At 53.0% G+C, this 12,124-nt stretch overlaps 1 protein-coding gene across 2 annotated transcripts; it reads left to right on the plus strand.

Moving 5' to 3' along the window:
- Positions 1 to 323: 323 nt before the first annotated feature.
- Positions 324 to 11,842, plus strand: PCARE (photoreceptor cilium actin regulator). 2 transcript variants are annotated; one of them, XM_019636619.1, is made up of 2 exons: positions 324 to 4,331; positions 8,753 to 11,842. In XM_019636619.1, exons 1-2 carry the CDS (start codon positions 646 to 648, stop codon positions 8,937 to 8,939), a joined length of 3,873 nt encoding a protein of 1,290 aa, XP_019492164.1. In that variant the 5' UTR covers positions 324 to 645; the 3' UTR covers positions 8,940 to 11,842. The 2 variants fall into 2 exon arrangements, with proteins under 2 accessions (XP_019492164.1, XP_019492984.1); XM_019637439.1 differs by having other exon boundaries at positions 8,756 to 11,842.
- Positions 11,843 to 12,124: the final 282 nt, after the last annotated feature.

Genomic DNA, 12,124 nt, shown 5'->3' on the forward strand with positions numbered 1-12,124 from the left:
TCTATTACTGTCTATGTGCGTGTTGGGGTCTTCTTGATAATGGCAGGCTGGGGTGCCCTTATTAAACAGTGAAGGTCACCTCTCTGCCAGGCTCTGTCATCGGTGAGCTCTGGCTTCCTTCCCACAAGTGTGTCTCTTCCAGAGCTTTTTGCAATTATGGCTTATTCCTCTACGTTTCCTACGGCAGGCGTCTGAACAGAATTAAAAGCATAAGCACGTGCAAAAATAATCCGCTTCCCAAGATAGTAAATGCTGAGAAGTTCTATATTAGAACACACTGTGAATGCTGACAGGCTAGAGCATGATTAACCTAATAGGCTTAAAGTTCCACTTGCCATCCACATCTGTCAGGACACGAGCAAAACGCAGTCCCTAATCCACGAGACTGAGGTCCTTTACAATTGCCCTGCTGCTCACTAACAGCAGAGGGTCCAAAACTTAGAATGGGACAACAGGCACCAGGATGGGGCCAAGGAGGTAAAGAAAGCTCGCTCGGAGTTGAGGACACTGTACCATGGACTTCAAAGGATTCCGGCCTGAAAACTGCCTGGATGGACTAGTAAGGCTGCCTTTTGTTCCTACTTCAAATATGATTCTCTGGAAATTGTGAATGTTGCGGGTGGGAGATGTCTACAAGCTGAAATCATGGGGTGTACACCTTCCCACAGTGACGTTGTAAACAGGGTGGCTAAGAGTGGCATCCAGTTTTTTAAAAAGCCCAAAGTAACTCTGCCAGAAGGTCAGGGGGGCAATGAAAGACACTCCATCCCTTTGCTGGTTCAAAGCTCCACCTGCTATGACTCTGGGGGCAACCTGTCCCAGGGACAGATGCTGGCAGAGGCGCAGCCAGATCCCAGATGGACCCAAAGTATGGCCGAGGGTCATCAGCTCACAAGAGATTCCACTGTAGGCAAAAGGAAAGATCTGGAAGGACTGATCACAGAAACCCAAACCACCCCATCCCAGCTGAACAAATCCCAAAGCCACATGGCTAAGGACATTCCATTCAAGACCCACGGGTCCCAAGGGGCAGCCTCTTTTGGGGAAGGGAGTGATGAAAGTAACATCCAAGAGAACTTCAAATGGGAAAGGGAGCTGAAATGCCACAGGTCAGGCAAACAGGGCCATCGCTGCCAAGCCACCCTTCCTGCTCATGGGCCTGAGCGCAAAGTGGACTTCCCTGAGCCCCTGGTGAAGGCCCACCAGCATGCTTACACCTACCTGCACTCCTGCCTCTCTAAATACGAAGCGATTCTGAGCCTCACCCATCTGGCCACCCAGACCCAGGAGCTGCTGCAGCCCATGGTCAGCTGCCTGCTGCTGTGCTCTGATGAGGTCAACCAGCTCTTGGCGGAGCTCTCCGGGGATGGAGAAGTGCTCCTCCAGGAAGTTAAGGAGAATCTGGCTTGGCCATTGAGGACAGGGGAGCCCCAGGAGCAGCCAGGTCTCCTGCAGCAGCTCCTGCAGTACACAGTCTGCAGGCTGCAGGGGCTCAGTGGCACCATGGCCTCGCTCACTGGCTGCTTCCTGGAGAGCTCCAGCAGCTACCTCCAGGCCACCGCAAGCCACTTGGGAACTAAGCTGAGCGTGAAGAGGGACGTGGATGAACGCCTCCGAAGGGCTCTGGGGCAGCTGGAGAGCTTGGCGAGTGTCCACAGTGACCCTGGGGTGCAGGGCCTACCCTTGTGTTCTGAGGACAGTGGCATTGGTGCCGACAGTGAGTCTGTGCACCTGGTGGACGGGCTGGGCAAGCAAGCCAGCTGGGACTCAGTGTTGGAGCCTGCAGAATGGAAGCTGGGGATGCCACCCACAGTGGAAGCCAGGCTGTCGGCACATACCTGGCAGCAAAGTCCATTCTGGAGGGGTTCAGACAGACCCCAGAGCTGCCCACTCTCAAGGGCTTCTATGACAAAGGTTCAGCCAGCGGCCCAGGATGGAGCAAGGAGCCCAGATCCCTCCAGCACAGGCCCAGAAAGTGCTACCCCCGGGTCTCTGGAGCTGGGCAAGAGCACCCTGTGTGACTCATCTTGGACCGGGATCTCCTCGGAAGCGCATCTTTTTAAAGGCTCCGGGTTGATGGATACTTTATCCCTCAGTGAAGTGGAGGACAGCAGCACAAAGGAAGAGGAACGTGGTTTCCATCCAAGGCCGAGGTCTTCACCTGCTGGCCCAGAAAGCCCATTTCTGCCACACCCCAGGAGGCTTAGGGGCCCCCAGGCCCAGGAAATGATTCTGAAGATGAAGGAAGCGATCAGCGAAAGGATCAAGTTTGTCCCTGTGCCCTCCGGGCACCAGGACTGGGCTGAGGAGGAGGAGAGGACAGCGGTGCCAAGACCGAACACAGTCAGTGGCAGTAGGAGTGCCCCCGAGAGGCAGAGGAGGTCCCAGTCAGAGGCATGTCTTAAGAGTTACATAGAGAAGCCCACCCTCCAGGAGCTGCAGAGGATCCAGAGAGACCTCAGCCAGCGGCTGGAGGTGTTCTCTACCCTGGGCGCACGTCGGCACAGGCAGAGCAGGGAGCAGGTTCTGCAGCCCAGAGCAGCGGCTCTGAGGCCTGACGGCCACTGTAGAATCGTCCCGAGCAGCACCATCAGCAAGCTGAAGGCATCGCTCACTAAGAAGTTCAGCATTTTGCCAAGTCAGGACAAGAGCATTTTGCAGAAATGCAGTCCCCAGCCTGAGGGTGAACGGCCCTGGCAGGGGAAAACTGAGGGGCTTCCAACTACCATCCCATCAGGGGAGAATGCCAGTGAGGCTCCTGGGGCCACGGACTGGGACGTCAGGGCCCACCCTACCAGAACATCAGTCAGGAAACTCATTGAAACTTTCAGTCCCACTGAAGTACGGGAGAAGTCCAAGGACTTTGGGCCAAATCCCTGCCACAGGAAGTGGGGGGTCCCCATCATGTCCCCCAGATTTCCCATTTACAGAGGGCTTGCCCCTTTCTATCCAAAGCCTCAAATTTCTCCAGCAGTGGACAGAGGATCTCTTACAGTAGGCCCAAGCTGGAGGCCCTTAGCTCCTGTCTTCCCCCCTCTGAGGACTGCAGAGGCATCCAAGAATGAGGACCTCAACTGCGAAACAGAGGAAGACCCAGAGCACTTCCCTCCACCGCCTCTGGAAATCCTGATGGACAAATCATTCACTTCTCTGGAACCCCCTGAAAGCAGCAACCTGGTAGGGAGCTCCCCCAAAGGGACCCATGTGCCAGGGCTGGGAGGGGCTGGCCCTGCCCGGAGAAGGTGGGCTTCCCCAAAGCTAAGAGCCTCCATAAGCCCCACCGACCTGCTGCCCAACAGGAATGCTGCCACCTCTACCAGGCCCCACAGCACAGGGCCAGGGGGCAGCAAGAGTAACTGCAATCCTGGAAAGCTTACCTTGGGCCTCAACCACCTGCCAGCAACCAGCCGAAACCCAGAGGGAGAGGGTGGCAGGGCTCAGAGCCGGGCACAAGCAGACAGGGCCACAAGCCTCTCTAAGCAGCCCCAGAAGGCAATCCCCTGGCACCACGCCAGCCACACATCTGGGCAGAATAGTACCTCAGAACACAGGCTGCCCAGACCAACCCGGGGGTCACGTTCTCCCGAGGCCCCAAAGCAGAGCCAAGAGAGAAGCCCTCCACCGGTCAGGAAGGCCTCTCCCACAAGGGCACACTGGACACCCAGAGCAGACAAGAGGCACCCAAGCCTGTCCTCCTCTCAGAGACCTGCCCGGCCAAGTGGTTCCTCTGTGCACGGGTCCCCCAGCCCAACACTCAGCCCTCTGGCAAGCCCCAGGGCACTAAGCCCCCCGACAGTGAAGAAAGGAGCTTCCCCGCCACCCCAGCACAAGCTGCCCAGCCCTCTCCCAGAGAGCCCACTCATTCAGCATGAGGTCTCCAGCACCCCTACCCCATGCACAGAAGCAAGTTCACCTGCCTTGGGCCCCTCCACATCTCCCCCAGTATCCCCACCTCAGGGGCACAAGGAAACAAGAGATTCTGAAGACAGCCAGGCAGACACCACCAAAGCATCTGGAAACACATGTCCCATATTCTGCCCAGCCACCTCCTCTCTGTTTGAAACTAAATCGCCATGCTCAACAACCCACGCACTCACCCCGTCGCTGGCACCTGAAGCTGGGGGCCTTCGTGGGACCCCTACAAGGTGCTGGAGGAGCAGCTCAGGAGCACGACTGAGGGTGGGCTCACAGCGGGGACTGGGTCTGTGTGCCCTAAACCCTCAGCCCTTCGTCAGAAGGACAGCTTCTGACTGCCAGCCGGGTATCTGCCTCCGACTGCCTGTGCCGGGTGCCTCCGGCAACACTTGTGAACCCCAGCTTGGCCAGAGCAGGTAAGAGAGTCCTCGTGCCATGGCCCTTAGTTATTGTAATAGAGCTGAGAGGTCCTTAGGATCACCTGGGTCAGTAGCTTCAAAGTGTGCTCCAAGAGAAGAGGCGGTTGGAAAAAAGGTCTAGGGGTGTCCAGCACCTCCCCGCACCCCCCACCAGACCGCCAAACCCAGAGCAACTGTGTTTTCATCTGTCACTCATTTCAAGTTCTCCAAAAAGATTTTAATTGAAAAGAGGTTCTGCTGTGTTAAAAATAAAGTTTAAAACAGTCAAGTTAATCCAACCACACAAACCCCTTTATTTTACAGGGAAACAGAGATAAAGTGACTTGCCCCCGTGGTTGAGTCACTGTCACCCTATCTAGAACCAGCAGCCTGATTTCTGTCCTTTCTGGTTTACTGCAGTAAACCACCATCTAGGTGGAAGGTTCTCAAACTTGGGGGTCCTGGGGCCCCTTCAAACTCTTAAACATGACTGAGAACCCAAAATAGCCTTTGTGCATGTGGGTTGCAGCTATCACTTTTTACTGTATTAAAAATTAAAGTTAAGGAACGTTTGAAGTATTTATTAATTAATTTTTAAATGACCCTATATTATATGTTAACATAAATAATACATTCTTATGACATTTAACTATATTTTCCACAACAAAAGAAAAAACTTAGTGCAAAGAGTGGCACTGTCTTGCATTTTTGCAAATCTCTCTAGTGTGTGGCTGCACAGAAAGACAGCTGGATTCTCAGATCTGCTTCCGCAGTCTGTTGTGAGATCACACATCATGGAGACAGGAAAATTCCACTCTACATTCATGAAAGAATGAGTGAAAAAGGCAAATAACGCCTTCATGTTAGTATGAAAGTAGTTTTGACCTCATAGACCCCCTGAAAGTGTTTTGGGGACCCCCCCCCCCGGGGAATGGCTGGTCCTGGAGGTATGGAATATTCCCCCAAGGACCTGCCACCACTTCTCGTCCAATCCAGCCTCCTCTCCACCTCTCCCTTCATAGGTGTGGGGAGGGAGAATCAGGCTCTTCATGAGCACCGAGCACCAGAGCCCAGGCGGAAGGGTTGCCACCCTCGCCCTTGGCTGTCTGAGTTCCAAGTGTGCTTTCTCACGAGGGCAACTGGCTTGTATGTCATTGGCCCATCCACGCAGACAGGCCTGGGCACACGGCCGCCATGGCCCAGGAGTCAAAGTATATATAGCCTGCCTGAGCATTGAAAGGACTCATGTGCTCAAGTGGCTATTTTACAGAATAAATGGAGAAATGTGTCTGTCTTTTCCAGAATGGTGGGAAAGGTGGGGAGGGGGGATGTAAATCTTATTAGCGAGGAACTCTTATCCATGTGTCTGGATATCAGAGTAGACAAAATTCAACCAGCACCAGTCCTTGCGCTCTTGGCATTTCCCACAATTGTGTAAACCAGCTGTTAATTTCTGCCAGAATGACACGTGTTACAGACTTAATCTGTTGAGGCATAAATAGTAATTTTTTGTACGAAGCACTCGGCAGTCAGTTTTAAATAAAGTCATTATCTCAAGAAAGTTGTGCCTTTTTGTAGCTATATAAACTTCCCCAGCCACTTGAAAGACGTGAAGTATTGATTATTTTTGCAAGAATCTTAATGTAACACTGCTCTTTCCTTAAATCTGAAATGAGCTTCCCACCGCGGTGGCTTTCATCTGAGAACCTCTATAAATGTTAATGCATTGTGCCTCACACTAGCCACTTATTCAGTTATTAGATTTCTAAAACTGTGCCCTTCAGGAGAAGAGCTGGAAAGAACAGGGACAATAAAATGGCATTAATTAAAAACACTAACATTTTAAAACAGCAGGAGCAATAATAAAGCAACATAAAATTGTTCAAGAAGAAAATAATGCCCTTCTCTCAGGTTTTTCCTCAGGAGAGGGCAGCCTAGAAGGTTGTTTTATGTCCTGAATCTTAGTACTTAAAGAGATTGGCGGTGGGGTGGGGGTGTGTGTGTGTGTGGGGGGGGGATACTTGTAGCTTAAAAGAGAGAGGAGGAGTCTTAAACAGGAGCTTTCCCAAAGTCACGCGGAAGGTCACATAATGATTCGCACCATTCCCTGTCTCCTGGTTAAGACCACACCTCTGAGCTATTTCCAACTGTGATATTGCACATGTGATGGAAAGTTGCCGTCTGGGAGCAGAGGCACACCAGCTGTAAGAGCGCTGAGCGTTTTCTGCTCTGTAGATGGCAAGCATTTTTTTTCTGCCCTCCTGCATATAGGAAACCATACCAGGGAACTGACCATGTAATAAGCCAACAAGCCAGTGCCAGAGAGGCAGGAACTGCTCAGAACGGGCTGTTTCCCTGAGCAAGGACACAACCACACCCGTCGTATCTTGCAGCACAGGCAGGCTTGCAGCATGAACTGGCCAACCGCTGGCATTGACCTCCTTCTGGACATCCCGTGCTAGGCACAAGACTCTCTTATAGAAAAAATGATGATGTTTATATCCTCCCGATCGTGAGGCCCAGAGGATTGGGAACAGTCCTTGAAGGCTTACCCAGGAAGCCCAGTTATTGAGCTTCAACAGTTATTTATTTATGTGTTGAATTCCCTGGTAGACGTGCCAGTCTCTAGGTCTCAGCATGCTGGGGCACTGTGGGCATTCAAGAAGGGTCCAGACTTTCTCCCTTAAATGCAGCGCTTTTAGTCTTTGCTAGCACCGGACTTCCCAGGAAGGGGCTCTCTGCAGAACCCTCCCCACCCCCCATTTCCTGGGTCAGGCTACCTGGGCAGCCTGCCCCCCAAACAGTTCTGGGAACAGGTGAAACCACAACCACATGGTGGCGACCAGGAAAATTGGCCTCCTAGCCTGAGCTTCACGCAGACGTGAAAGCCGGTTGAGGTTGGGGAAGACACAGTTCTAGGACCACATTATTTGTCAGACCTTGGAGTCAGCCTCCACTGACACTCGTGCCACAGCCGCGCCTCTGGGCAGGTCCTTTCCATTCCTGCCAGCTGCTCCAATCGGAGAACAGCCAAGGGTCAAGGAGGGAGTCCATCCTGCATATGCCTTCCCCTGTTCCAGGGGTACGGGGAGAAGTAAGGTGGGAGCTGTGCCCCATAATTCACACTGGGTCCTGTAGGGACTTGTGATGGGGCCAGAGGCCGACATGAATGAGACTGACCTAAGTACCATGGTGGGTCCCTCACTGCCTGAAAATCACGTATATATGTTAGTCTAGTGCCCCCCCCCCGGCCCCCACACACACCTCACTCCCCGATTCCTGCCACAGTAGAGCTCACAGAATAGGCAGGAACATGCTGTCACAGGCAGAGAGAAAGGCCTTCTGGTCTGTGCATGTGGGAGCTGGGTCCAGTCCTGGCCCTAACGTGATTGATTGAGAGACTGACCCTTAGGTGCTCCCTGCAGTATGACAGGGTGGTCCTGAGGGTCCTTTCTAGGTGTGACTTCCTGTTTGTGCTACAAAGCAGCACCAGAGTGACAGCTAGCCGTTTACTGAGCACTTTCACATGCTAGTTAACATGTTACAAGTTATACACGCTTCATCCAATATTGATACTTTTGAGTGCCCTAGGAGATGGGTACTATTATTAACTCTACAAAGAAGGAAACTGGGAGTCAGAGATATTAACTAACATGCTACAGGTAGCACAGCTGGTACGTGGAAGAGCCAGGACTTGAACCCAGACGGCCAGACTCGAGTCCACACTGTAATTGTAAGGCTAGCCTGCCCGCACGCGCCCAGTGTGGCCTTCTCAGCTGGTCCCCCTTGGGGGCCAAGCTTGCGCCATGCTTGTGACCACCCTCCATTCTGCACTCCCAGCGCATGCTGGATGTCCCTCCCCACTCAAAGCCCTTCTCATGATATCACTCAGCAGCGGGGAAGGTCTGTTATACCCAGATGCCAGGCCTGGGCCAAGCAGTTTTCATTTTATTCTATTCAGGAAGAGGGTGGCAACAAAGCAGGGCGGGTTTTGTTTGGTTTTTTTCCTGTTATTGTTGGTGTTGTTTTTAATTTAACTAGCTGAGCCTAGCCTTTTATTTAAACAAAACAAAACAAAACAAAACAAAACAAAACCTAGTGCTTTAAAAACAAAAACAAAATAAAGGCTCCCCTCCCAGAGCTCCTGAGGGAGTGGCTTTGTTCAGAGCGGCAGGATCCTGGGGCATGAGGAGAAGAACAGGACTCAACCTGTCAGCCCAAATGCCAGGAGCTTGGCTCCCACAGCGCCCGGCCAGAGCAGGCATGCACGGGGACAGCACCAGCCGGGCAAGCCTGATACAGAAAGACAGAGGCCTGGAACCAGGGTCCACCAGGCCTGTGGGTAGGACAGATCGGGAGGGACCAAGGGACAGAATGGAGAGCAGGGGAGGGGCTCAGAGGAACAGGAGTGTTTGATCTGCGCCTGTCCTTTCTCTCAGCAGCAGCAGTGAGGAGAGCCCCCCAAAGAAGGACACAGAGCCATGGAGCAGCCCCTGTGCCCCAGAACTGAAGGGCTGCAGCAGGGGTGCGCCTGCCCCAGAGCTCTGTATACTGGGCCACGGGCTGCAACGGGGGGCCAGCCCCGGCCGCACCCAGGACAAGCCCCAGCAGAAGGAAGTAGCCTGACAGGCTGGCCAACGGAGTCACACTGATGCCAGTCACCCTGGAAGACAAAGGGTGACAACCAACCATCATGCTGCCCCATAGATAGATGGTGGGCCAACCAAACTCCTCCTGAGGTGTCCTGGAAGGACCTAGAAGGTGCCCTGCCCAGCAGGTCTGCTGAATTCTAAACAATCCTGTTTAAAGTCCCAGCTCCTGGTTTGCCTTGGGGCTCAAAGTTTAACTATAACTTTGGAACCCACCATGACACTCTTTAATCCTTCAAGTATGAGCCTTACTTTAAGGGGGAAAATGTGTTTAATGCTTGCTTGATGGGTCAGGTGTTTTACCTGGGTTAGCTCTGCGGAATCATTTCATCCTCACAATAATGAAGCAGATAGCAGTCTTCTGGGTTTGCAGGTAAGAAAACCAAAGCGCCGTCCCACCCAGCGACTTGCCTGAGAGGTCTCACAGCGAGGAAGAGAGCAGAGCAAGGATTTGAACAGGTGTGCCTACACTAGAACTTACTGTCTTCCGTTACATTTCATCGCGCACAAGCATTCCATCCCTCCATGTGCCTAAAGCACACATAGTTGTACAAACGGTTGGAAAACTTTGTTATTTTAAGGGTAAATACTGGCACAGCATTCCAGTCCCCAGGAAGAGCTTTGTTTAGAAGCTGATTGCTCCAGAGATAAGAAGGCTGGGGTGGAATTAAGACACACAATCCCACCCACCCTCCTAATACTCCTCCCCCAGCTCAGCACTGAAGGCCAATAGGCAAAGCTTCCAGCCCAGGCTTGCAGCCACCCCACCTCTCAGGCTGTATGACTCAGAGGTGCATCTCAAATGCTCTGCCCTATGCGTCCACATGCCTCTCACACCAAGTGGGCATGGCCCAGCCTCCCAAACAAGGCAACCTGTTCGCCATGCCTTGTGGGGGCTGGAGCTCAGGAGGGCATGTGGGTAAGTTGCATACACGTGCCACCTCTCCCAGGGGCTTCTCAGCCGACTTTATCTGGGTCACCTGCAGAACTTCTGCTGAAGTTGAAGTGAAGAACGAACGGTGGGTCATTCGTGCCCAAAACAGGCTTCTGTCAAGGACCTAGATATTTGCTGCAGATCTTGGAATTTTTCCATTGGAGGCTGTGGAGTGCTTTCTATTTAGAAAAGAATTTGCAGTAATTGGGTTATTCAATGCCGGCTCAGTGGGATGTCACAAGACAAGAATTCTCACGCACCGGGTGCAGCTAAGAGGAAACCCTCCAGATCTGCTGCAAAGCTGATTTCTTAAGTTTGGGGAAATTATAGACTTCAAGTCCTTTCTTGTTGAAATAGATCATGACTCAAGAACATGTTAAACTGGGTCCTGGGGACTAAGCTACCTCCTCTGGGTTAGGCCATGAGTCCAAGGAAATGAATCCGACCTTTACTTGTCCAGCTATTAAAATAGGGGTGACAGGATCATCTCTTCAGAGGCACCCAAGGAACAGTGATTAAACACCCAAGAGGTGCCACAACCCCCTCTCCACACACACACACTGAGAAATATCTGTGCACACCCAGCTATATGCTCACAGTTGCTGTGTAACTGCACTAATGGTCAGAGCAGAGCTCAGGCAGCAGCAGGGCCGGTTCTGGGGCCCAGCCACACCCTTGAGCAGGGGGCGTGGACCCTGGGAACCGCCTGGGCTGCAGAAAATGGTGGAAATCCAGCTGCCCAGGCAGGGCAGGGCTGAGGTAAGTGGGTGAGAACAATAGGTTTAGGAAACCTGCTTGATATAGAGCTGGGCATTCTCCCTACATGGTTAGGCCTACAGCGTGGGTAGCAAGGCCGTAGGTGGGGTTGGGGGTGCTGGGTAGGCTGGGCACTGAGCTAAGCATGCAGGAAGCAAGCAGTGTGGCGAGACCCAGCTCCCAGGCAAAAGCGCTGGTCAGAAAGTAGACCCTGCCTTGTGCAAGGGTTTAGGGAGAGGCTTTCTGGAGGTCTGAAGAAACAAAGCAGAACGCCAGTTGCAGGGAGACCGGACAGAGACAGAGCTGATGAAACTGGGACACAGCGTGGGGGCCGTAACCACAGGGATGATAAAGTCGAGTGACTGGAACCAGGATAGAAGCAGGAATCAGGTCCACAGGAAGGGACAGTGAGGCTGAGTCTCTAGCCCAGGTTCTCCCTTAAAGGGCCTCATCTTTGAGGTTTGGGGCTGGCTTGAGTGTGGAGGTGGGGACCAAGTGCACCCAGCTACATACAGCAATGGGAGCTAGATAGAGATGGGCAGCTGGGAGCCAGGCAGCATGTTATGTCATGGAGGGGGTCGGTATCAGAGAGAGCACCCTGGGGGAGTCTGGAATGAACCACTGCTGCCCTCCGTGAGTGTGCCTGGCAGGAGGCTCTCTGAGATGAAGGGTTGCCCCTCCCCCAAGCTAGGCTGGTAAGCAGCAGCCACCACCCAACCCATCCATGCTGCAGGCAGCAGTGGAGGGATACAGGGCTCCCAGGATTCATGCCATCAGCCGTGCTGCAGTTCATGGCTCCTCCTCATCCCTCTGCATTTACTGAGCACCTACTTCTGCCAGGACAGTGCTGGGCTCTGCCATGTAGCCCCATGTGTGATGTGATGAGGGGCCCCACGTGACTCCAGGCTCAGACAGCAGGAACAACTGGCTCCTGTAGACATCACGTTGCCCCATGACCCAGAGGCTTCAACACTCCCAAGTCAGTTTCCCTCGGGCAGATGGGGAAGGGTTTCTAAGGCCAAGGGCCTGGGTGTCAATAAAAGTCAAAGGTGAAGCAGTGCCAGGTCGGCACAGGAACAGATGGGTCAAGGATGTGCTTTTTTGGTTACAAGCGCAAGTGCCAGCTTTAGCCCAAATTACTTGTGCATTAGCGTTTGCACAAAAGAAAATAAATCCACCACAGCAGACCAGTTATGTGGCATGGGGTCGTTCTCCCACCTCCTGGCGACCAGGCCTTCCTTTTCCCAAACCCACGTCTTGGGCTCCGCCTTGGACAGCCCTGCTGGTCGCCCCCAGGGAAGCCCCATTCCACAGCTTCTCAGAGGGACCCCTCTTACCCACCCAAGAACCTCATCCTTGCTGCCCAATCCACGCCCTGTGCTCAACGGAGAAGGGAGGGTTTTTTTATCTGTTCTTTCTTTTTAAATTAACTAAGCCAATAGACCCAACCTACCAAGGACTCAAGAGTCTTT

Source organism: Hipposideros armiger, unplaced genomic scaffold (assembly GCF_001890085.2).
Source record: "Hipposideros armiger isolate ML-2016 unplaced genomic scaffold, ASM189008v1 scaffold_0, whole genome shotgun sequence".
Lineage (NCBI taxonomy): Eukaryota > Metazoa > Chordata > Mammalia > Chiroptera > Hipposideridae > Hipposideros > Hipposideros armiger.